Source organism: Palaemon carinicauda, chromosome 6, assembly GCF_036898095.1.
Source record: "Palaemon carinicauda isolate YSFRI2023 chromosome 6, ASM3689809v2, whole genome shotgun sequence".
In the NCBI taxonomy this organism is placed as follows: Eukaryota; Metazoa; Arthropoda; class Malacostraca; order Decapoda; family Palaemonidae; genus Palaemon; species Palaemon carinicauda.
In genome coordinates this window covers 65,747,378-65,774,007 of record NC_090730.1, presented here as the reverse complement: position 1 = coordinate 65,774,007, position 26,630 = coordinate 65,747,378, and the positions used below count along the sequence as shown (strand labels likewise).

At 45.6% G+C, this 26,630-nt stretch overlaps 1 protein-coding gene across 1 annotated transcript in view; it reads left to right on the top strand.

Moving 5' to 3' along the window:
• Positions 1-19,007, top strand: part of Nup44A (nuclear pore complex protein Nup44A) — a 112,966-nt gene extending 93,959 nt beyond the window's left edge. Inside the window, exons 6-7 of the mRNA XM_068375230.1 lie at positions 14,173-14,333; positions 18,539-19,007. Coding sequence (XP_068231331.1) covers positions 14,173-14,333; positions 18,539-18,729 — 352 coding nt within the window. The 3' untranslated portion in view covers positions 18,730-19,007. The remainder of the gene's footprint in view (positions 1-14,172; positions 14,334-18,538) is intronic.
• Positions 19,008-26,630: the final 7,623 nt, after the last annotated feature.

The window sequence follows — 26,630 nt, the reverse complement described above, 5'->3', positions numbered from 1 at the left end:
GGCGATACCCGCCTCCTACCTTGGTGACTCTCCCTACCCTTGCCGCCAGCCCCCTGTGTGCCGGGGGACTGCTGACTGCCGCCGGCTCCTACCGGCGGCTCTCCTCCCTCCTAGCTTGTCGTCCGCTCGCCGGTCGGCCGCCGGAGTGCCGGCATCTATTGCCGGCAACCCGGTTCCGCTATACATTGTCCCAGTCACCAAACCGGCATCCTCCGACTGCCGGAGCCGCCGCTCCCCTGCCGGCGTGCCGCCGTTGTACCGGCGGCCGCCACCCTGGTATACTCTTGACTTACATATTGTCTGTCTTAATGCCAGAAACTCTGTCGGAGCGACCTCCGGCATGCCGGCGGCTTGCCGGAAACCCCCGGAGGCGTCAAGAATACTTGCACCCCCTTCTTCTAGCTATCATATGATACTGATAGCCCTATACCGCAAACAGACGGACTGTTTCCACTATTAAGATCAATACCTTGGTACTGTTCTGTTAGGGATCATGCTGTCTCTTTGCACCCTTCTAATTCCAGCATGCTGCGTGCATCTTTGCACGGCTGGTTGCCGGAAGCAGTTACCTTAAAAGGAGGCCCTCTAGCCCCTAGTTTGGGACCGAATGATCTCGGTCCCAATCTTACCCTTGGTTTTTCCACGGAATTCCATTGCCCTATGGAACTCTAAGGAATACTATCCGGTGCCTTCGGTCTCTCGGATTATCCAAGGACAAAGCTTACGGTAACCAGCCAGGCGAGATGCATGGAGTATGTTCTCTTTACTATTTCAATCTCTATGCATCACACCCTTCTTTAAGTTAAAATTAATAATTAATATTAACTTAGTTTAAGAGCCATTCTTATGACTCCCCCATACTCATTTTCTCTTTCTTCCACAGGAGGAGCAGATGAAGTGTGACTTCGCCTTCTGCGCTGTGAAACGCCCGCAGTTTTACGGGCATACGGCTTGCAGGACTCACGCCCCTTGTGCCGACAAGAAAGGGGATCTGAAGTTTTGGAATCCACTGAACTGTACGGTCTGCCAGGCTCACATGGCTGACGCCTTCCATAACCCTCCCTCAGCGGAGGTCAGAGACATTTCTCGTGAAAAGCTACGCAAGTGGGTGCGTGGCTTCCAGAAAAATGCCACCGGCCCTTACCTGGCCACAGAAGAATTGAGGTCACTCCTGTTCCCTAAGGCCTCCCCTGATTCAGTGGTACCCAAAGACGTGATTCCCATTGTCCAACTTACAGTGGAACCTGATGTTGTCATGGCTCAGTCCATGCATGAGTGTCGCCTGGATTCCGGAGATGACGAACAGATGTCGGATGTCTCGGAAGACACCGAGAAGACGCTTATGGCTCAAGGAGCCGAAGATGACGAAGACAAGGTGGAATACGCCGAGTCGGAGCAAGAGGTCGCTCCTCCGTCCATCCCCCCTCCTACTCCTACACCGACGGAAGTGTCTATTCCGTCTACCTCCTCGACCCCGGATCCCTCTTCTTCCACTCAAGAAATGATCCGACTGATTAGAGCCGTCATGGACGACAGGTTGAAGGAGAATCAGGAGTTCATCAGGTCCATGATGGGATCCAGAGAACCGAAGAGGATTTCGGTTAAGGATCTCCCCGCTTGCTCACATGCCAACCCGTGGAGGTATGCTGAGCATATGGTTATCGCGACCGGCAGGATCTTTGTCAGCGATAAGATCGGCACGGTCCCCTTGGAAGACGTGGAGTTCTTCCCAAACTTTGAGGCCTACCCGGACTGTTACGTCCGTCTGCGTTCTGAGCCTGCCTCGAAGGAAGAGACCGAACCGAAGGAAGAGATAGTGTTCGATCTCGCAAAGGCCCAGGCTATGCTAGCCACCACATTCAAGAGTAGGGGCTTTACCTGCTCTAAGCTTCCGGCCCTGAGCAAGAAGCACCCTACTTATGTCGCACCTGAAAGTGCGATTCTTCCATTCCTGGAAAAGGCCTTAGCTGCGTGCCTTAAAGCTGCGGAAGAAGGGAAAGCCTGCCCTGCACTGGAGGAGTGCAGACCCTTCTCTATAGTAACTCCCCCTGACGCTCGAAACTGGAAGGATGTCCAGCATACTTTCGTCGTGGGAAAGCTAGATCCTGACGTCGCCGGACGTCAGTTTAATGAAGACCTCCCTAAGCTCAACGATCACCTCCTTCGTCGGGAACAAGATACGAAGGAGAGGCTCGCAGCATCCTTATCTCATCAAGTCCAACTTGAAATTATGGCCTGTGACACCAGAGTACCAGACCACTACATGGTACTCTCCAAATCCCACCTGATGACCGTGATGAAGGACTTGTACCACTTCTTAAAGGCTCGGAGAGCCTGTCGTGAATTCGTGTTTGCAGGTGCCACCGTGAAACACGAACCCCGGAGACTGATTTCCTCCAACATCTGGGGTAAACACCTCTTTCCCTCTGACCTCGTGAAGGAAATCACCGACAGAGCCGCCACGGAGAATAGGAACCTTCTCCACAAGTGGGGCATGTCCAGGAAAAGGAAACCCTCTCAGGACGACGGACCTCAACCTAAGAGGAAATCCCAAAAACAGAAACCCCAGCAACGTCAACAAAGACGTCAGTTTCCGGGACCCGCTACCTCCCAAGTGGTTGCCCAACCACAACAGACCTTTCAATTGGTCCCCCAACCGGTGTTGTCACAGTCACCGGTCTTCACCCCTGCTTTCGAGCAACAGTCAACTACCTTTCGTCCCAAAGGTAGAGGCTCATACAAGGGTGCAAGCAAAGACGCTTCTCGCCGTCCCTCCAGAGGCAGAGGAGGAAAGGGAGCTAGCGGCCGAGGCAGCAAGCCCTCGGGACACCAGAAGCAATGAAGTGCTTCCGGTGGGAGGAAGACTCCGCCAATTCCAGGATCGTTGGACCTTCGATCCCTGGGCACACAGCATCGTCAAGAAGGGTCTAGGCTGGAGTTGGACTCAACCACCCCCAATCTTCCAGCAATTCTTCCAACAATCAACCCCTCTTCTGGAAGAATATGTCCTAGATCTCTTGAACAAGAAGGTGATAAGGAAGGTAAAGTCCACCAGGTTCCAAGGGAGACTGTTTTGTGTCCCCAAGAAAGACTCAGACAAACTCAGAGTCATTCTGGACTTATCCCCCCTCAACAAGTTCATAGCGAACGACAAGTTCAAGATGCTGACTCTTCAACAGATAAGGACCCTTCTACCTCGAGGTTCCTACACGGTCTCCATAGACCTGGCGGATGCCTACTGGCACGTTCCAATGAACCATCACGCTTCCTCCTACCTAGGATTTCGACTCCAAAGGAAGAGCTACGCCTTCCGGGCCATGCCCTTCGGCCTCAACGTGGCCCCTCGGATCTTCACAAAACTGGCGGATGCCATAGTACAACAGCTCCGCCTACGAAACGTCCAGGTGATGGCCTACCTCGACGACTGGCTAGTCTGGGCTCCATCGCCCGAAGATTGTGTAAAATCTTGCAACAAAGTCACCCAGTACCTAGAACACCTGGGATTCAAGATCAACGAGAAAAAATCTCGCCTCTCTCCAGCTCAGAAGTTCCAGTGGTTGGGAATCCACTGGAACCTTCAGTCACACCGCCTTTCCATCCCCCAGAAGAAAAGGAAGGAAATAGCAGGGTCTGTCAAGCGACTGCTGAAATCCAAACGCATTTCAAGACGCCAGCAGGAACGAGTTCTAGGCTCTCTACAGTTCGCCTCAGTGACAAACCCAGTGCTTCGCGCACAGCTAAAGGATGCCGCGGGAGTCTGGAGACGTTCGGCATCCATCGCTCGAAGAGACCTCAAGAGACGGCTTCCAAACAGACTGCGACTTCTTCTAAAGCCGTGGTCAGAAGCAAAGGCCCTGAAAAGGTCCATTCCTCTCCAACACCCTCCTCCATCACTCAACATCCACACGGACGCTTCGCTGGAGGGTTGGGGAGGTCACTCCCACCAAAAACAGGCTCAAGGCACCTGGTCTCCCCTGTTCAAGACGTTCCATATAAACATCTTGGAGGCCATGGCGGTCCTTCTAACCCTAAAGAAGTTATCCCCGCCGCCCTCGATCCACATCCGTCTAACCCTAGACAACTCGGTGGTAGTTCGTTGTCTCAATCGCCAAGGCTCAAGATCGCCCCAGATAAATCAGGTGCTTCTCCCAATCTTCCGTCTGGCAGAGAAGAAGAAGTGGCACTTGTCTGCAGTTCACCTACAAGGATTCCGCAACGTGACAGCGGATGCTCTATCTCGGACAAACCCGATAGAGTCGGAATGGTCTCTAGACGCAAGATCGTTCTCCTTCATCTCTCACCAAGTCCCAGAACTTCAGATAGATCTCTTTGCAACGAGCGACAACAATCAACTTCCTCGGTATGTGGCCCCGTACGAGGACCCCAAAGCAGAAGCAGTGGATGCCATGTCACTGGATTGGAACAGATGGTCCAAGATCTACCTGTTCCCCCCCACCAACCTTCTGTTGAAAGTCCTCTCCAAACTGAGAACCTTCAAAGGGACAGCGGCCCTAGTGGCTCCCAAGTGGCCTCGGAGCAACTGGTACCCCCTGGTCCTGGAGCTGCAGCCCAAGCTGATCCCTCTCCCAGGCCCAGTTCTCTCTCAACAAGTACAGAAGTCGACTGTCTTCGCTTCATCATCGAAAATCAAGGACCTTCATCTCATGATTTTCTCTCCCTAGCCGCTAAGAAGAGGTTTGGGATCTCGAAGAAAAGTCTGGACTTCCTAGAGGAATACAAGACCGAATCCACAAGACGGCAATATGAATCATCCTGGAGGAAATGGGTCTCCTTCGTCAAGACAAAAAATCCTAAAGAAATCACGATTGATTTCTGCATGTCCTTCTTTATTCACCTTCATGGACAGGGATTAGCAGCCAATACGATATCAACCTGCAAATCGGCCTTGACCAGACCAATTCTATATGCTTTCCAAATTGATCTGTCCAGCGACATCTTCAACAAACTGCCGAAAGCATGTGCTCGCCTACGCCCAGCACCCCCACCGAAACCGATCTCCTGGTCACTAGACAAGGTGCTCCATTTCGCCTCCAACTTGGACAATGATTCATGCCCTCTCAAGGATCTGACTCAGAAAGTTATATTTCTCTTTGCTCTCGCTTCAGGAGCTCGAGTCAGCGAAATAGTGGCTTTATCAAGAGAGGATGGACACATCCTGTTTACCGATACAGGTGAAGTTACCCTCTCCCCTGATCCGACGTTTCTCGCCAAAAATGAATTACCCACCAAAAGATGGGGCCCTTGGAGAATATGCCCCCTGAAGGAGGATGCCTCTCTATGTCCAGTAGAGAGCCTCAAGTTCTATCTTCGCAGAACTTCAAACTTTGGTGGAGGCCAACTCTTCAAAGGAGAAACATCGGGCAGCGACCTGTCACTGAAACAATTAAGAGCGAAAATCACCTACTTCATTCGCAGAGCGGATCCTAACAGTACACCCGCTGGTCATGATCCTAGAAAAGTGGCATCATCTCTGAATTTCTTTCAGAGTATGGACTTTGAAAGCCTTAAAAACTTCACGGGTTGGAAGTCCTCGCGAGTTTTCTTTAAACATTATGCGAAACAAGTGCACGAAGTCAAACATTTTGTGGTAGCCGCAGGTAGTGTTATGAAACCTGCACCTAACTCTGCGTAGAACAGTGAGTTACTTGGGACTCTAACTCTTCGGGTGCCTATGTTGACCCTCGAGCGATTCATAGTGATGTCGAAAACACTTAGTGCTTTTATAACTGTTCTTATCCCAGGTGAAATGTCATAGTTGTCACACAAGTGCCGCATGCCCTGAGCATGACGTGTTTTTTAATCAAAGACTTGCGTTCCTCGAGAACGAGTGCCTACTAATAAACTTGAAATTCCTTTTCAGATTCAAGAGCAAGTCTTTATTACTATGTACATTATAATTACTGTAAATGAACTTTACTTATTGCTGTAAATTATTTAATTTCTGCATTTGTGAAATAAAATTTCTATTTTATTACCTGTGCGTCTCAATCAGCTCCTACTTACTATGAAATACATGCCTGTCATAGTTTTATTATTCCCCCTTTTCCTTATGGTTATGAAGAAATTAAGATGCTAACTCTTAATTTATATTCACTCTGATTATGTAAGGTTCCAACACGAATACTTACTTTTATTACCCGGGAGATGAACCATCACTCTCAATACACAGTGCCCAACCACCACTGGTCTAATTTTCAGAATGTTCCTATACAAATACCAAACATTCGGCTTCATCTCCAAGTTCTTCAAGTTCTTCTATCAGGATGAATAGCCCTTCAATACCACTTTGACGTCGGCATGGCCCATGGGAACTTCACTGCCAAGGGGGGCAGGATGCTTCTTCCCTATGGTCCTTTATCAAAGATTACTATGCTGTTTTGTCAATGCCTTGGCACTTACTATTAGGGGAAAATCTACCACGATACATTGATTCTCTGGTATTCTTCCATCAGGACGCCATGGCTTGAGCCCAAAAAACGGATTTTGAGCGAAGCGAAAAATCTATTTTTGGGTGAGATAGCCATGGCGTCCTGATGGACCCTCCCTGCTACTTCGTCCAGTTTTAGATCCCACCCTGTTCTACTGTATCATGGTGTTGGGCAAGCAACTGGCTTCAGGATGAAGACGGGCGTGACGTCATTTGAGCAATGGCGCCCGTTTGTTTACGTCTCGAGTATCAGTAGTAGCCACGAGTGAGATTGGCTGTGGAGCGGCTCCCAGCTATTCTCAACCCTTACACACCGAAGCATTAACTCTGTTCGGGGTGAAGATAGCTATGTGGCGCGTTCAGACATGCGTCCCCTGTTGATATACGATGTCTTAAAGGGAAACCTTTGGGATACTCGCTCCAGAAGTTAGAATTCTGTGATAACCTGTGGTTAAATTCTCTGGGAATATCTTAGTAGTTTTATACCCAAGGAAGCTACCAAAAAGGAACCTTCCATCAGGACGCCATGGCTATCTCACCCAAAAATAGATTTTTCGCTTCGCTCAAAATCCGTTAATATACCATCATTAACTACCATTACAATTATCGTAAGGTTGGAGAAAGATAATGATTGCCGAGAACGTAACCACAATTCTGTTTACATTTTGTCAGCTGGACTCGCACAGTTAACACTTGATTTCATTGTTGATTTGGAATTTTATCCTTAAATAGGCTATTCATTATGAAATTATGTTAATAAGATGTAATGTTAATATTTAGTAAAATTCATTATAAATCACCGTATTTAGGGCTACCAATATGCTTAGAAAGACAATAGATTTGATACATTTTATAGTGCTTGACTCGCAGACTTTGAACAGTTTCGCAGATACAGAAAATTTATTTTTGAAAAATAGAGGTCGCATAAAAGGGGAATCGTATAATTCGAACACGCATAATTCGGGACCCTACTGTATATGTGTTTCCCAGTATCTGCCTTTATTCGAGAGGGTGTTAAAAACGGCGGGTAATACGAAACTTTTTTTGAGTGACTTTGAAAAAAGTGACTTAGGATACCAAAAGAGAGTATTTTTCCAGCGCTAAGATTTCATTTTTGAGGAGTCGGAGTCGGTGGAATTTTACCGACTCCGACTCCTCTAGACCATAAATTGGCCTCGACTCCGACTCCCCAGCCCTGATTCGATGGCAACCCTTCTGTAACACCGAGACAGACTGTTCGAGTTGGTCAAGATCCGGGATCATGATAAATTTCTAAGTCATCACTGCTCCCCTCTCAAAGACTGGTATACCTTGGTATGATAAGACATCAAGCTTCAGAAAGTATTTCCATCAGATGACAGAATACCCAGGCTGAGGGATGTAGCAATCCTCTTCTTCAAACGAGAAGAGCTCCCAGCCCAACAGTGGTTGTGTCTCCTAGGTAATTTAGCATCCCCTGTCCGTCTAGTGCCCAATGGTCGCCTCAGGATTTAATCTCTCCGGTGGAGGCTGAAATCCAGGTGAAGCTAGCACACCGGCTCCTTGGATATGCTAATCCCTATGGGACAGGAGCAAATGATGGATCTTCAGTGGTGGATGACAGAAGAGAACCTCTGCAGAGGGATGGACCTTCTCGTCCCTCCCCCGGAATTAATGCTCTATACAGACAGATCAAAAGAAGGGTGGGGGGCCCCACATGCTGCACCACACGGCTTAGTCTATGGTCCGAGTTCGAAAGGTACCAGCATGTAAATCTCTTGGATAGAAGCAGCTTTTCTAGCTCTCAAACAGTTCCTGACAGGTCACTCTGTGGTGCTGATGAGCGTCAACCCCACAGTAGTGGCGTACATAAACAAACAAGGCAGTACCTTTTTGCACCTTTATGTCATCTGGCAGTGGAGATGGACAGAACAACATTCCAGTGTCCCTAACAGGTCGCTTCATTTCAAGCAAGAAAAATGTGCTCACAGACAATCTGAGCAGAACATCTCAGTGGGCTCTGAATGGTCTTTGAATCAGCTGATAGCCAACAAAGTCCTGACCATTTGGGGTTCCCCAACTGTGGACCTGTTTGCGACATCCCTAAACTTCAGGCTCCTGCTCTACTGTTCTTTAGTCCCAAAACCTCAGGCTCTCTGGCAAGGTACATTCCAGAAACGGTGGGACACCATCAACGTTATCGCCTCTCCCTCATTTTGTCTGTTGAGAAGGGTGCTCAACAAGACCAGATCATCCAACAACCTATTCATGATGTTCATAGCTCTCTTATGGCATGCAGTTTGGTTCCCGGACTTTCTGTGGTTCTTGATAGAGTTACTGTGTGAGAACTCCCTCCATAACAACATCTACTTGGACAACCACATGCGAACATATATCACAAGGCAGTAGCTTCGCTTCGTCCTCACCCCTGGGGACTATCCAGCATCCTCTCTGAGAGAGACTTTTCGCAATGTTGTGGAAAGGATGTCTGGATACCTACAATGATCCTCAGCTTCAGTAAACCAGGCGAAGTGGAATGCCTTCCGTGGTTGGTGTTGTTAAAGGGGTATCTCTCCCCTCGCCACTATTCCAGTAATAGCCGAGTTCCTTGTATAATTTCAGGAGGAAAACTCCTCTAGGTCTCAGCAGTGAAAGGCTACCACTCAGTCATAAGCATGGCCTTTAGACTGAAAGAAGTTGATCTTTCCTCTTCGTTGGTACAGTCTCTCCTCATATGAAACTATGAGATCACTTGCCCCCAGTCGGAAGTTAGACCTCCCGCTCTACTGTTCCTCAGTCCCAGAACCTCAGGCTCTCTGGCAAGATGCATTCCAGAAATGGTGGGACACCATTGACGTTATCACCTTTCCCCCATTTTGTCAGTTGAGAAGGTTGCTCAACAAGACCAGAGCATCCAACAACCTATTCATGACGTTCATAGCTCTGCTAAAACATGCAGTGTGATTCCCGGACCTTCTGGGGTTCTTGATAGAGTTACTGTGTGAGAACTGCCTCCATAACATGATCTACTCGGATAACCATACGCGAACATCTATCACAAGGCAGTAGCTTCGCTTTGTCTTCACCCCTGGAGACTATCCAGCATCCTCTCTCACAGAGAGAGACTTTTTGCAACATTGTGGGAAGGATGTCTGGATACCTACAATGATCCTCGGCTTCAGTAAACCAGGCGAAGTGGACTGTCTTCCATGGTTGGTGTTGTGAAAGGGGTATCTCTCCCCTCGCCACTATTCCAGTAATAGCCGAGTTCCTTGTATAATTTCAGGAGGAAAACTCCTCTTGGTCTCAGTAGTGAAAGGCTACCACTCAGCCTTAAGCATGGCCTTTAGACTGAAAGAAGTTGATCTTTCCTCTTTGTTGAAATTGTCTCTCCTCATATGAAGCTATGAGATCACTTGCCCCCAGTCAGAAGTTAGACCTCCTCCTTTGAACATGGTTCGTGTCCTTCACCCTCTGAAGGATGCTCCCTACGAACCATTATGCCAGGTATCAGAATGCCAACTTCCTCTGAAGACAGTATTCTTACATGCTTTGGCTTAGGCAAAGAGAATTAGTGAACTTTATGGTGTATCCTATGATGTCGCCCATTCAAGGGGATGGGGGGAAGGTGATACTCTGTTTCGTGCTTGAGTTAATTGGTAAGACTCAAAATCCGGTAGTAGCAGATCCTAGTTTCAGGCCCTTTAGTATCGTGAGTCTTTCTTCTGTAATCAGTAATCCAGATCAACTGTTACTTTGTACAGTGAGGAGTTTAAGATATTACTTTAAAATGTTGTCCCAGAGTGTCCGCACTCTTGGTGAGCACGGAGAAGGTCAAGAGGAGGGTTACAAAGAATACCATCTTGGCTTAGATTTGCAAGGTCATTGACCATGCACTGAATCCTGACCGCCCTCCTGGTCGGCGACGTAGAGCTCATGACGTTGGGGGCACAGGCATGTCCCTGGCGTTTAAACCTAACTACTGTGGCGCAGGTGTTACAAGCAGTGTCTGGAAGCATGAAATGACCCTCACCACCCACTACCTGCAAGATGTGACCCACAGGAACATGGAAATGTTTTCCATTGGTCCTGTGGTGGTTGCACAACAAGTGGATTAAAATACCTCAGGCTCCTTGATGGACAAGTAGCAGATGGTTGAGGGCATAGGTTACCCAGGATTAGTCTGGGATGAATGAATAAGAATGACTGGCCCTTTTCTTTTCTTTCATCTTCTTCTCCCTTAGGGAAGAACACCATGGATCCTCTGTACACTTACCTCACCTATCTGCAGGTAATAACCATTTTCCATGTGTATCCTACTGTAGATATCATACTTGTACACATCCCCGATACTCCCCATGAGGAGAGTGTAGGGAAACATCTATGTTTGATTTAACATTCCTATTTTTAAACTGAATATTCTTACCTAGACAGTCACATTGCTAGTTCCTCACAACCACAAAGGTTGCTTTAGCCGCTATCAGCGTGTAACACAGTTTTCCTTTTAAGTGAGGTGTCAAAGTTTTTCCCAGATACAGTCTGGTCCTGTACGGGTAAAATCCCGGGCTAATGGCCAAGCCAGTGGTCAGACTTCCACCCTCTTAACGGGTGAGTTATCCCTATTAAATACTGTTCTGTACATGGGTTGTGTAAGGATTTTTAGTGTTAATAATTATCTAGACAGGGGCTCTTTACAGTTCATGTACTCTACTATATTTGTAGGGTACACTTCATGTAGTAACTTAGGGATGGCATCATGTGTTACAGATTTTACTGTATAGAACACCATGTTGTACAATAATTTTTTGTAATCTTATTATTTTTACTTATGGTAGGATAAATATTCATACATTAATTGAACAAGAACTACTAGTAGTATATTTATTGTATTGTACTGTTTGCCTACGGTATTTGATTTCGTCACCTGACTGACTAAAGTGGTTTAAGCACAAATTATTGCATTCTAAAAAAAAGAAAGTATTTTTAAAAAGATAATTGTGCTTCATTAAAGCATTTCTGTGCTTTTATTTTTGAAACATGGTGCATTTGAACTATCAACAGTTACTGTCATGACTTTTTTACTCTACAGTATCATCATGTGTTGTTATATGCGAACAAGTGTTTTGTTGTTACTTATAAATAAGGTGTTAGCAATGAGAGACTTGTTATCTTACAATGAAATGTTTTAATAGTGTACAGTTAACCTCTGAAAAGTAGTGTGAACAATATTACCATGAAAGAAACCACTTGAGAACAATGTAGTGTAGTACAGTGGGTTACCTATTGTTAGTCAACAGCACCTAGGCTGTGGTCTGTGTTTTGGGGGATTATGAGTTGACCCACTCTGGGGCACCAAGTATTCACGCATGCTCGATCTTCATAGGTGTGTCTGTTACCTAACCCCCACAAACAGGAAGGGCTGACTGTAACAAATTTTAAAGGTAACTTGTATTTTTCCCAGCCATATAACCCTGGGAGGAATGTAGAGAGGAGAGGTCCCCCCCCCCTTTTTTTTTTTTTTTTTTTCATTTGTTTGATGTTGGCTACCCCCCAAAATTGGGGGAAGTGCCTTGGTATATGTATGTATATAACCCTGAGTCCTTTATTATAACCCCCCCCCCCCTCAAACCACCCCTCCAAGCTCTGGGTTGAAGTATCAAAAGTGAAAAGAGAACGGACTGATAGAGGGACTTGGGCTTTACCCCACACCCTCTGCATTCAGATAACTGCTATTTCAGCAACCGATTCCAGCTTGAACCGAAGTAGTTATTATTATTATTGCAAGCTAAGCTACAACCCTAGTTGGATAAGCAGGATGCTATAAGCCCAAGGGCTTCAACAAGAAAAAATAGTCCAGTGAGGAAAGGATACAATGAAACAAATAAACTATAAGAGAAGTAATGAACCATCTAAATAAAATATTTTAAGAACTTCAACTATTTGAAGAAGAGCAAGAGCATTAAATAGGATCTTTCATATATAAACTATAAAAACTTCAAAAAACTAGAGGAATAGAAACAAGATTGAATAGTATGCCCGAGTGTACCCTCAAGCAAGAGAACTCTAACCCAAGACAGTGGAAAACCATGGTACAGAGGCAATGGCACTACCCAAAACTAGAGAACAGTGGTTTGATTTTGGAGTGTTCTAGAAGAGCTGCTTATCATAGCTAAAGAGTCTCTTCTACCCTTACCAAGTAGCCCCTGAACAATTACAGTGCAGTAGTTAACCTCTTGAGCAAAGAAGAAGTGTTTGGGAATCTCAAGTGTTGTCAGGTGTATGAGGACAGGAAAATGTGGAACGAATAGGCCAGACTATTAGGTGTATGTGTAGGCAAAAAAAAAATGAGCCGTAATCAGAGAGAGATCTAATCTAGTACTGTATGGTTTGTCAAAAGATCCAATAACTCTTTAACGGTAGTATCTCAATGGGTGGCTGGTGCCCTGTCCAACCTACTACTATCTCCCTAATTAAAGGACTCAGGTTTGAATGGTTAGGAAAAATCATCTCCTCCTACACCTATTGACACAAAGGGCCTAGGTCCAGACCTTCCAACTCTTCTAGTGCCTTGTGGAGCCCAGCTGAACTAATCTCTCTTGGGGAGTGCCCAGACCATCCCCATCTAACCTTCATCATGATCTCATCCACATATGGCGCTCGAGTAATCTCTTATATTTTCATTTCTAATCCTGTCCTGCCATTCAACTCTCAATATCCTTCTTAGGGCTTTGTTCTCAAATCTACTAAATCTATTCTAAAGACACTGTATTGGAGATCATAGTTCCTAAATACTTAACTGATTCTACCTCATTATTCCTTTCTCCTTCCAGTATTTCATCTTCCATTTCATACTTTGCTCTCATCATCTCTGTCTGTCTTCTATATATCTTCAGCCCAACCTCGTGTGATATTTCATGCATTCTGGTAAGCAAGCATGGCAAATCCTTTGGTGTTCTGCTAACAAAGACAGCATCATCAGCATACTCTAGGTCTGCCAAATTCCTATCACCAATCCTGTCCAATCCTTCTCTACTATCTCCGACTGTTCTATGCATTACAAAATCCATGAGGAGGATAAACAACATAGGTGACAACACATTCCCTTGAAGCACTTTGGTGTTCACTGGAAATTTATTTGATAAGACTCCATTAACATTAACTTTGCTCTTACTATGCTCATGAACTGACTTAATAAAATTTACATATTTAAGGGGAATTCCATAATAATGCAAGACTCCATAAAATTGGCCAGTGCACACTATCAAAGGCTTTTTCATAGTCCACAAACACCATCAAAAAGGGATTTCTATATTCTACGCATTGCTGTACAACATGTTTCAAAATGAAAAATTTGGTCAGTGCAACTTATACATTTTCTAAATCCTGCTTGTTCATCTCTCAGCTTTTCATCAATCTTTCTCTCCAGTCTCTTTAGAATAAGGATACTATATATTTTTATAATAACTGACGTAAGTGTTATGTCTCTGTATTTATTGCAATTAATCAGGTCTCCTTTTTTTGCCATTTTCACCAACACTCCTAATTACATTTAAAATTTATTTTCCTTAGAGTTCTTACACAAAGTAATTTCCCAATTGGAGCAGTGTCTTCATATTTCATATTAGCAAGAGTATACTGTATACATTACTTGCATAGTATTATGTACTGTAATTTGCTCTTAGACAGTAAGTGTATGAAAACATCTTGAATAGTGTTCCATCTTGCCAATAAAGTTTCAATTTCAGGCAAGAAAGCCTCCAGAATCAGAGCAGTCTGTCTAGCTTTGAAGTTAGATTGGCAGGCAGGTTTGATGACCATGGATCAACAGTTTGGAGAGTATGTTGGAATATGACTGGTACGATCCTTGCATCATCAGGGGATGATGGTTGTGTCCGTCTTTGGAAAGGTAAGATTTTCCAAGAGGAACTTTATTGTAAATTGTGTTTATGCTTCTGTATGTTTGAATTATTTGAAAGTATGCTACTCTTCCTCCCTTTCAAGCAAGTCAAGCAATACCTCACAAATGTGCAAAGATTTGCCACTTTGTAGTAGGAAAGCATGCTTCAAATTATTTAGTAAACAGTTGCATCTGAAAAGTTTTTTCTTCTTGTTTGCCTTCATTTATTCTTCCTACGAGTTAAAGGTTTTTTAGTACAAAAGATATAACTATGGTATTAAGAGCTTTAAAATAATCTAAAAATATAAGAAGGGAAATCTACAAAGCTATTATATATTTTGACCAGACCACATAGCTTGAAATTTAGTATGGGAGCCTAAAAAACGTGCACCAACATCTTGATGTACCAAATTTGTTTTCTTTTTTTTTCGTTCCACACAACAGTTTTCTTTTGACATTGATTATAGAACTGATGTATTATACGCTCTAATACCGTAGCTGCTCCCCGCACTCTAGTTTTGGGGTGTTTGAATGTGCATGGATGTAGTACGATGAAAGTAAAAGATGTGAGATTGGAAGTATGTTTAGGAATAGAAGGATGGATATCTTGGCTTTGTGTGAGACAAAGATAAAAGGGAAAGGTGAATGATGTTTGGTGAAATGTCTGGTAGATTGTCTGGGATTGAAAGGGAAGAGCAAGAGAAGGTGTGGCTTTATTGCTGAGTGAATGGACGACAGGTAAAGTAGTGGAAGGAGATATCATCTAGGTTAATGTGGGTAAGGGTTAGGTTGGGTAGGGAATGTTGGGCTTTTGTCAGTGCGTATGGGCCAGGTTGTGAGAGAAAAGTGAAGAAGAGCGGAATGAATTCTGGAATGATTTAACTAGGTGTGTAGAAGGACTGGTAGAAGGAATTATGTAGTTGTCATGGGTGACTTAAATGCTAGAGTGGGTGCTGGAGAGGTAGAAGGTGTCATTGGGAAGTATGGCGTACTAGGTGAAAATGAGAGTGTTGAGAGACTGTTAGATATGTGTGTTGAGCAAGAGATGGTGATAAGTTCTCGCTTTTTCAAAAAGAAAGATAAGAACAAGTATACATGGGTAAGAGTGGCAAATGGAAGAGTGGTAGAAAGGGCATTAATGGATTATGTGTTGATAACTAAAAGAATGTTTGGAAGATTGAAAGACGTGCACGTGTTTAGGGGTATGGCTAACGGTATGTCTGATCATTTTTTGGTGGAAGGAAAATTAGTTGTAGCAAAAGAGTGGGAGAATAGAGTAGGTGGATGTAAAAGGGAGCTAGTGAGGGTTGAAGAGCTAATAAAACCGGGGGTAAAAAGTAAATATCAAGAAAGGTTGAAAATGGCATATGACGAAGTGAAAGTAAGAGAAACTGGTAATATAGAGGAGGAGTGGAAGTTAGTAAAGGGAAATTTTGTTGGGATTGCAAGTGATGTGTGTGGCAAGAAGTTTGTTGGAGGCAGCATGAGGAAGGGCAGTGAATGGTGGAATGAAGGAGTGAAGGTAAAAGTGGAAGAGAAAAAGAGGGCTTTTGAAGAATGGCTGCAGAGTAATAGTGTAGAGAAGTATGAAAGATATAGAGAGGAAAATGTGGAAGTAAAGCGCAAGGTACGCGAGGCAAAGAGGGCAGCTGACCTGAGGTGAGGTCAGGGATTGGGTCATTCATATGAAGAGAATAAGAAGTTTTGGGGAAGAAGTGAAGAGAGTAAGGAAGGCTGGTTCAAGAATTGAAGAGACAGTGAAAGATGGAAATGGAAGGTTGTTATAAGGAGAGGAGGCAAGGAAAAGGTGGGCGGAATATTTTGAAAGTTTACTGAATGTTGAGGATAATAGGGAGGCAGATATAAATGCTGTTGCAGGTGTTGAGGTGCCGTTGATGGGAGATGAGAATGAGAGAGAGATTATAAGAGAGGAAGTGAGGAGAGCACTAGATGAAACGAGAGTAGGAAAAGCATCTGGTATGGATTGTGTGAGAGCTGAGATGTTGATGGAAGGGGGTGTTATTGTTCTTGAATGGTTGGTGAGATTGTTTAATATGTGTTTTGTGATGTCAATGGTACCAGTAGATTGGGTTTGTGCGCGTATTGTACCACTATATAAGGGTAAGGGAGATGTGCATGAGTGTTGTAATTCAAAGGGTATTAGTTTGCCGAGTGTAGTTGGAGAAGTGTATGGTAGAGTACTGATTAATAGGATTAAGGATAAAACAGAGAATGCAATCTTAGAAGTACAGGGTGGTTTTAGAAGAGGTAGGGGGTTGTATGAATCAGATTTTTACAGTTAGGCAGATAATGCGAGAAGTATTTAGCAAAAGGTAAGGAGGTGTATATTGCGTTTATGGATCTGGAGAAAACGTATGATAGAGTTGATAGGGAAGCAATGTGGAATGTAATGAGGTTATATGGAGTTGGTGGAAGGTTGTTGCAAGCAGTGAAAAGTTTCTACAAAGGTAGTAAAGCATGTGTTAGGATAGAAAATGAAGTGAGCGATTGGTTTCCGGTGAGAGTGGGGCTGAGACAGGGATGTGTGATGTCGCCGTGGTTGTTTAACTTGTATGTTGGAGTGGTGAGAGAGGTGAATGCTCGAGTGCTTGGACGAGGATTGAAACTGGTAGACGAGAATGACCATGAATGGGAGGTAAATCAGTTGTTGTTTGCTGATGATACCGTACTGGTTGTAGACGCGGAAGAGAAGCTTGGCCGATTAGTGACAGAATTTGGAAGGGTGTGTGAGAGAAGGAAGTTTGGAGTTAATGTAGGTAAGAGTAAGGTTATGAGATGTACGAGAAGGGAAGGTGGTGCGAGGTTGAATGTCATATTGAATGGAGAGTTACTTGAGGAGGTGGATCAGTTTAAGTACTTAGGGTCTGTTGTTGCAGCAAATGGTGGAGTGGAAGCAGATGTACGTCAGAGAGTGAATGAAGGATACAGAGTGTTGGGGGTAGTTAAGGGAGTAGTAAAAAATAGAGGGTTGGGCATGAATGTAAAGAGAGTTCTATATGAGAAAGTGATTGTACCAACTGTGATGTATGGATCGGAGTTGTGGGGAATGAAAGTGATGGAGAGACAGAAATTGAATGTGTTTGAGATGAAGTGTCTAAGGAGTATGGCTGGTGTATCTCGAGTAGATAGGGTTAGGAACGAAGTAGTGAGGGTGAGAACGGGTGTAAGAAATGAGTTAGCAGCTAGAGTGGATATGAATGTGTTGAGGTGGTGTTTGGCCATGTTGAGAGAATGGAAAATGGCTGTCTGCTGCAGAAGGTGATGAATGCAAGAGTTGATGGGAGAAGTACAAGAGGAAGGCCAAGGTTTGGGTGGATGGATGGAATGAAGAAAGCTCTGGGTGATAGGAGGATAGATGTGAGAGGCAAGAGAGCGTGCTAGAAATAGGAACGAATGGCAAGCAATTCTGACGCAGTTTCGGTAAGCCCTGCTGCTTCCTCCGGTGCCTTGGATGACCACAGAGGTAGCAGCAGTAGGGGATTCAGTGTTATGAAGCTTCATCTGTGGTGGATAACGGGAGAGGGTGGGCTTTGGCACCCTAGCAGTACCAGCCGAACTCGGTTGAGTCCCTTGTCAGGCTGGAGGAATGTAGAGAGGAGAGGTCCCCTTTTTCGTTTCATTTGGATGATGTTGTCTACCCCCCAAAATTGGAAGTGCCTTGGTCTATGTAAGTATGTATGTAATACCATAATGGATATTTGGCAATATAAATTGGTAATGACAAGATTAAATTGTTTTTAACCATAATAGAAATAAAATTGATATTCAGAAGCACTCATTGTTTCTTAATCAGGAGGCTGCTGTTAGTGCACCATGGGCATTATTTAAGTCTTTAGTAGCACCCATTTGACCCTTAACTTTAACTCCGATCACTATTTTTTCTTAGTCTTACTGTCCTATATGGCCTAAAATTCTCAAATTCACTTTCTGAAAAAGAAATTGTTAGCAGGTTAATGGGAATTGGTTGTTTAGCACTACTGTATGTCATAAATATTATTCACTTACTCAACAGGTTAAAGTAGTTACCAGGTCCCTGTGTTTGATATATTCATTGTATTACTAATTGAATTGTAGGTTTTGTATGATTAGCCTTACTCGTTTCTGCTGATCTATGATAATTTTTCATTTATTTACTTGTGCATATTTGTATGCAATTTGATAAAATTGATACAATTTTTGCGATTTCCTTCCAGCCAATTACCTTGACATATGGCGCTGCATTTCAACTCTTAGAGGTGAAAGTGTAGTCAACATATCAGACAGTGGAGCATCAGGCAATGTATCTCAGCAAACTGGAGGAGCCACTTCTGCAACTGGTTACCACACGGCAAGATATTTCAAATTAGCACCCACAGCTCATCCTTCTCATGTACCTTGGCATTAGAAAGGAATTTGTTGTAAAGTAAATAGTTGACTTAGCTTTTTATGTAAATGCTTCTATTCTGATACATTTATTCTTGTGCTCCCAGTAAGTTTTTTTAAGGAAGTGTGCTCACATTTTTGGAGAACATATGATTTAATCATTATAAGGTCCTCTCTGTACTTTATAAATTTTAAGGATAATTATTTTAAGTTAGATTTCTATAAGTTTTGTAAAGATATCTGAAAGATTTGCTATAATGATTGAAATGTAATATCTCATAATGAAAAATATTTTAACAATTTTAAATTTTATTCTCCTGAAGCTTTGTTTCAAGCATTTTTTTAGAACTATCTCTTAGAAGAATTTCTTATCTGCTATCCATGACAGAATCATAAAGCAAAGTCTCTTAGTAATGTACTCATTGCAGTTTGTTTGTACATAGGTGGCACTGCTCTTATATGATTTTACTTGATATTTGGTCTTACCTCAGATTCTGAATCACTTATTTTAACGAATCTTTTTAATGTTATATGCCGGAATGTAGGATTCCTCTTTGATTAATTTTCCTGTAATGCTGCAAGAATTTTCCTTGTATTTATATCAACACCATTCCATATGTAAGCACCATTGGAGAATGAAGAGGGCTTCTTAAAACCTTTGGATTGGCAATTCTACACTATGCCAATGTTCCGGCATACAATCGAGGAATGTCGGCAGCCTTCGTTAATGCATCTGGAATTGTAGGAATTGGGTATCTCTCCTCTAATTCAACTGCCTGACTGAAAAGATGGCCCTATAACAGATATCATACTCTACCTACAATGTAGGATGGACATGTGAGTTTTATTCATTACCCTCACTTGAGTTATAGTTCATCAAGTGTGAAACTCTTGTTTACTGAGAGACTGCAGCTAAAAATTCTCGTTGCGAGGAAAGGTGAATATTTTTCATATGGAACTTATATATTTTTTAAATTAATATACTGATTGTAGGCTATACAATTACCATTATTTCATGTTTGAATGACAAAGATCAGGCAATATTAAAAAATGTATTAGCTTATGAGACAGGAGCTCGCCTGTGTTTGTTTCTCAAGAACGAGCAAATACACTAGATTCCGGTGCTCAGTTCACAAGGAAATGAGCACCAGCTCCGGATGCTTAGTTCTCATGAGAACAAACACTAGCTGTGGATGCTCTGTTATAACAAGAACAACAGCTAGCTCTAGGTTCTCATGAGAATCAAGAACTAGCTTGTGTGGCTTGGGTTTTATTTCTCGTAAACACACACTAACTGTGCTCATTTCTAGTGAGAACGAGCACAGGTTCTACTGTTGTGATAAAGGGTATAGCCCGTTTTGCCTAGTCCTAGACATTCAACTTCTCTCTTGCTGTTCGGAGGAGTGAGAAGAAATGGGTGGTTCCCAGCGAGGAAAAAATGTTAATGGACGGAAGTAATCACCGAAGCTAATTAAATCAAGTCTCATGATATATCAAAAAATCCCTCCTCATAGCTCTTAGAAAGATTATTACTACACCAGGTTTGGGAGCTCAAGCTCCAGCTATCGCTGCTAGGTCTCTTACAAGACCGAGCATGGGTACTACAGGTCAAGATGTTGACAGCTGCCATCATCCCTCTCCTTCTTTGGGACGTTTCCAAGATGCTTCGGTGACCCCCATCACCTTTGCCTATGGATTCTACAATTGTAGTAATAATAATTAAATCCAATGTAGTCTGGTGCATGGGTGCACTTTTTGGAACCCAAAGTCACCTGAGCAGCATTTTATAGACCTATGGTTAGACATACCCCCCAAAGTGTGACTTTGCCGTTCAGACAAAGGGCAAGGACCTTTTTGACTCGGCAGCCCTTACCAATGGGCCTTCAGGTTTTGAAGGAACATGAGGGAAAGGGTCTAGTTCAAAGTCTTCCTATTGGTTTTAAAGGTTATTTTGGTTGACTCTTCTGTGGAATGTCGACTAAGGTTCTCGTGCTAGAGTATGGACGCGTTGTGCGGAGCTCCGTTAAACACGCCCTGAGGCGTGTTTTAGCTTTCTGTTTCTCGCTTAGAATATCATTGAAAAGATATTAGTTAATCTTATGGAGAAACCTAAGTGACAAGAAACAGTACACTATGTCTGCTACTAACTATTTCTGCCTCACATGTCAAAACACGGAGGGATAACGGAAAAAATGGATAGGAAGTTAATGTAATAGACTCTACCATAAGAAATGTGTGCATATAGTGACAGTCATCACTGATAATGAACGGAATAACTTAAAATGGTTATGCCCACACTGCGTACGTGAAGCCAGACAAAACAATTTAGTAATTTTAAAATTAAAGGAAAATGTGAACGTAAGAGATCTGGCCATGAATGAACAAGATGCGAAAATTATGACTTGGAAAACAAACATGCGGACCTTAGCACAGACGCAAACAATTCCACCCAGACTACCGACCTCACTGAGAAAGTTGACATTCTTTCCATGAATATGGAATCGATTAAAGCAACCCTTCAGACATTGAGAAACCCAAAGCCGGAGAAACCGACATTTGCTGACAAAGTTAAGGAAAAAAAATCTGTTAATTAAATCAATTAATACAACAACTAAAATTACTGAAAAAAAAAACGCGAGGTTGAACAAGCACTTAAAGACATTCTTATACAGTAGGCCCCCGCCATACGACATTAATCCGTTCCGGAGTTGGTATTGTATGGTGAAAATGTCGTATGGCGGGCAAAGAATAGTTAATGCGTGAAAAACCCCTGATAAAAACATTGAAAATTAGAATGTAACAAAATACAATACAGTAGTATAGTAAGCACTGTACTACAGTATACTTGTAAATAATATACATGTACAGTACTGTACAGTATATAATTAAATAAAAATATAAATAGAAATTATATACTGTACAGTACTGTAAAGGAAAAATTAAATCTTATTTACCTTTGGAGTGACATGACTTGAGCTGGTAGTGGGTGGAGGCAGAGGGGGGAGTAGACGGTAGATATAAAAACGTATCAATGCTAATTAGGTTATGTACACTTAATAATAAATTTATTCTTACTAATAAACACTTAAAAATAAAAATGCTTTTTGTTCCAACACGAAGACTTACCTCGAACTACTTTCTTAGGAGATACCTGGAATCTCGTCTCATCCGACCAGAGTTTTGTGTAGTTTACCCTACTTCCGTTTTCTGTGAGGACTACCCCAGGCGGAAGGATACATGCCCTGAGGCGAATCCCGGGTCAGGCCGTGTGCTAGCTTGGGTCTCGACCCTCAGTAAGTTCTCTGGTCGCGTCGTGATATCATCTCGACGCTCTCCTCTCTCAGTGAGACTCTGTGTCCCGCGTGTCTCCCACGTGGTATCGCTGTGCTCTCCCTTGTGTTCTCGCGGTTTCGCTTGATATCCTTGTGCATTCCCTTGTGTTTCCACGTGTGATCCTTATCCTTTTATCCTTTCCATTGCGTTCCTGTGTCTTGCGGTGTTGTGTTAGTGCGTGATGGAGCATCCCCGCCGTTGTCCTGGGTCTAGGACCGGGAAGTCGTGTGGTGCGTTCTTATCCAAGCCGGAGGTTGATCCGCATTCCCTTTGCTCGTCCTGCAGAGGTAGAGTGTGTTCTCCAACGGACACGTGCCCGGAGTGCGAGTCGTGGAATGAGGTGCAGTGGGTATGTTTTGGTACTAAGAAAAAGAAGTCTGACAAGAGGTCGCCCAGGAAGATTAGCACCTCTTCGCCTTTGACGTCCCCAGGAGGAAAGTCTGATGGGGTTTCCCTTCCATCTTCCCCTACTCGGAGTAGGGGACGAGGTAAGTCCGTTGCGGGGAAGAAACCATCGGTTCTTCCCCAGGAGTCTTCTCTTCGGGATAGTGGGGTTGCTGCTTCTTTACAGGCAAGTGGGGGGCCTGAAGGTGAAGTTGGTGGGGGTCCTCGAGACGATGCCCTTATGCTTGCGGGGCACGTCTCGTCGGATGACCCCATGTGGAGTAAGAATGTCCCTGTTTCTTCGCCCGCTTCATGGGCTTATATTTCAGGTACCTCCGCAGCTGAAGGCACCCCAGAGAAGGAAGACTCTTCGTTGGCGGATCCCCTCGCATGGATGCCCCCGAAGACACCCGGTAGATCCCTGTTGAGGATGGAGGAGGGCCTTGGTTCCTGGTTCCTGAATGCCGAGCGGCCACGATCTCCCCCAGCTCTTCTTTCGTCAGTTCCGGATGTGTTTCTACAAACTTCGACCTCCGGAACACAGCAAGTCGTCAAGCCGCCCACTCTCCACGCCCCCGCCCCGCGGAAGTGTTACAGGGATTCGTCGGAATCTTCAGTGGGGGGCTCGTCAGTGTCGTCGGGAGAAGAAGCGCAGAGGAGACATCGGCGGAAACGGGACAGATCCAGGAGAAGGCGCTCCCATTCGAGGTCGCGGTCCAGGTCGTGGCATGGAAGAAGGCGGTCCAGGTCCCCGAGGGGGAAATTCAGGAGGAGCAGATCTCACGGGGAAGAATGGGTCCTCTTCCCTCGCAGTAAGCTCGCGGACTTCACTTCGATCCCAAGCACTGCGGGTTGGCTCCCCAGAGATAAGTCTCCAGGAAGGTCCTCCTCCAGACACAGGATTGACCCTCGGAGGGACGCGTCCCCGAGACCCCCTTCCGACAGGCGTAAGACCGCGAAAGCGCCGACTCAATCCGCCCAGCGGAGGGAGTCGCCTTTCGGACGGGCAGCCTCGCCGAGTCATCGAAGGCGGCTCTGACTCTAGACAAACAGGGACGGCTTCCTCCGTCGGGCAAGCCCACGGAACCCGCACCCTCCATGATGAAGGACAGATGGAGGACGGAAGCGCTTGCCTCAGCGGCAGTGCCGTCCTACATCCACAACTTTATGCGGAGGCGCCCGTAGAGGCAGTGGCTCAACGCCAGACGGAGGACGACGACACGGAGGCCGCGCCAGCAGAGGACTCGGCCTATAGGAGAGTGTTAGGCCTCTTAAGGAAGCATCACAGGATAGAGGAACCTGTTCCCTCCGACGAGGATGCCTGGCATTCTAGCCTCAATAGGCTAATGGAGGCCCCCGTCCAACAAAAACCCTCCTTAGCTCTGCCTGTGGCCAGAGACGTGAGACTTGGTCATACTCACGTCAAGATTGTGGCGGGCAATGCGGAAGCCCCCAAATCGCAGAGTACCTCGAAGTTACTCTAGGGACTGAGGTCCCAGAGTAAATTCTATCTACCAGAAGGGCAATGGCCAGGAGCCTGTAAGATGGAGGCCTTCCTTGAAGTTTTGGGCCAGGGAGCCCCGGAGGACAGAGCCTCGTCAGCCCCGATCTGTTTCTCCCAGTCAGAGGCGATGATGATGGAGGAGATGGCCAAGGACCTGGTCAACGTCGCCTCCTGGTTAGACTGGTGGGCCTCGACTCTAGTGGGCGTCCAGGCCTCCTACGACCTATCAGTCCCTGCTAACCAAGCGCTCCTGAAGGAACTGATTATTTCGGGAGGTAGGGCGTTAAAATTTTAACGTTCCAGTCCCTAGCTCAGTCGGCCAACTGGGTACTTAAAAGAAGGGACACGGTATTGAGCAAGTTGTCCAAGCGGATCCCGGACAGGGAGGCGAGGGTTTTGAGGAGCCTGCCCGTGTGGGGTGACGTGCTTTTCCCCTTGAAGGAGGTGGAGGAGATTATGGAGAAGGTGATGAAGAGGAAGGAAGTGAGCGTCCCCAGACCTCAAGCCATGAGGAGGCCCGCTCACAGGAGACCTGCGTCCGATGGCCCCACTACTCCTCGAGCCTCTCCCAGCCAGACGAGGAGAGACGCTCCTTCTACGTCTTGGTCGCAGCCCCCCCGTAGAGGGGCACCGTAAGCGCCAGCCACTTTTAGGACGTCATACTCAGCCTCCAGGAGAGGGCGTTCAGGTAGATCCTCCAGGAGAAGGTAGGGTGAGAGGCCCCCTACTCCTGCCCAAGCCTCAGGTAGGGGGATGCCTCAGACCTTTTTGGCAAGCATGGAAAGACCACGGAGCGGAACTGTGGACAGTGACGGTGTTGAAGGAGGGGTACAGACTACCGTTCCTGGCAGAACCTCCACCTCTGATTCCGGCCAACCAAGCGGAGTGGTTGGTACCCAAGGATCCTTTGAAGAGAGTAGCCTTACAGGAAGAAGTCTCCACGATGTTAGCGAAAGGAGCAATGGAAACGGTACAGCAACCGGGTCTGGGGTTCTACAGTCGACTCTTTCTGGTGGAGAAAGCGACGGGAGGTTGGAGACCAGTCATAGATCTGTCGGGCCTCAACAAGTTTGTGTGCAAGACCGGCTTCGAGATGGACACCCCGAGGTCGGTCCTAGAGTCCTTGAGGGAGGGGGACTTCATGATGTCCTTAGACCTCGAGGACGCTTATTTTCAGATCCCAATTCACCTCTCCAGCAGGAAGTATCTTCGGGTGAGATGGGGTGCCCAGATCTTGCAGTTCAAGACCCTCTGCTTCGGTCTGTCAACAGCTCCTCAGGTCTTCACGAGGGTCTTTGCGACAGTCTCAGTTTGGGCTCACGAACAGGGTATTCTCCTGATTCGTTACCTGGATGACTGGTTGCTCCTTTCATCCTCAGAGAAAGTTTTGAGGGAACAAGGCGTGGAGCTACTACAGTTCTGCAAAGTTCTGGGCATCACCGTCAACCTGGAGAAGTCTCACCTGTCTCCCTCCACCAGGATGACTTACTTGGGGATGGTTCTGGACTCCCTACTAGTGAGAGCCTTTCCGTCGGAGGAGAGGTTGAACAACCTGGAACAGGTCCTCTGTCCTTTCTTATCAGGACATCCCAGGAAAGCGAAGGACTGGCAGAGGTTAATAGGTCACCTAGTATCTTTGGAGAAACTGGTTCCCTAAGGGAGACTCAAACTCAGGAGTATCCAGTGGAACCTGAAGGGACTCTGGAACCAAGTAGACTCCCCCCACAAGGTAGTTCCCGTTCTTCCAGAGACGAGAGAATCCATGGAGTGGTGGCAAGATCGGACGAACACCCTCAAGGGGAGGCCCTTCGCAGACGAGCCTCCCGAGATGCTCCTCTTCACAGACGCCTCCAAGGAAGGATGGGGCGCACACCTTCTCGGGAAGTCAGCAAGAGGTGTTTGGACGGAGGAAGAAAAAGTTCAACACATCAACATCCTAGAGATGAGAGCTGTTCAGAAAGCGTGCCTACAGTTCGTCAGTCTTCTACGGGGAAACAGTGGCATTGATGTGCGACAACGCCACAGTAGTAGCATACTTAAAGAAACAGGGAGGACTGAAATCGAAGGAGTTGTGCGATCTCACGTTGGAGATTCTGGATTGGGCCGAGTCAGAACAAATCGAGATCACAGCGAGGTTCATTCCAGGAAAAAGAAATGTCCTGGCCGACGGACTCAGCAGGATGGGCCAAGTGGTGGGAACCGAGTGGTCTCTGCACCCAGAAGTAGCCAGGCTCATCATCCAGAAGTGGGGTTCGCCAGTAATGGATCTTTTCGCGACAAGGTTGAACGCACAACTCCCCGTATTCCGTTCTCCTGTCCCAGACCCAAAGGCGGCATGGGAAGACGCCTTCCAACACAGGTGGGACAATCTCGACGTGAACGCTTTTCCTCCCTTCGCGTTGATCAGGCAAGTGCTCAACAGGGTAAGGACAGCTCACAACCTAAGGATGACTTTGGTAGCGCCCTGGTGGCCGGAGAGGGAGTGGTTCGTGGATCTAAAGGAGCTAGCATGCCTTCCCCCGTGGTAGCTGCCAGACAGACCAGACCTTCTCAGTCAGCCCCACTTCCAAAGGTTCCACGATAATCCTCGATCTCTCCGCCTTCACGCGTGGAGGTTATCGAGCGTCTCCTAAGGAAGGAGGGGTATTCGGCAGGGACAGCGGAAAGAATGTCGCGTTATCTGAGGCATTCTTCGGCAGCGG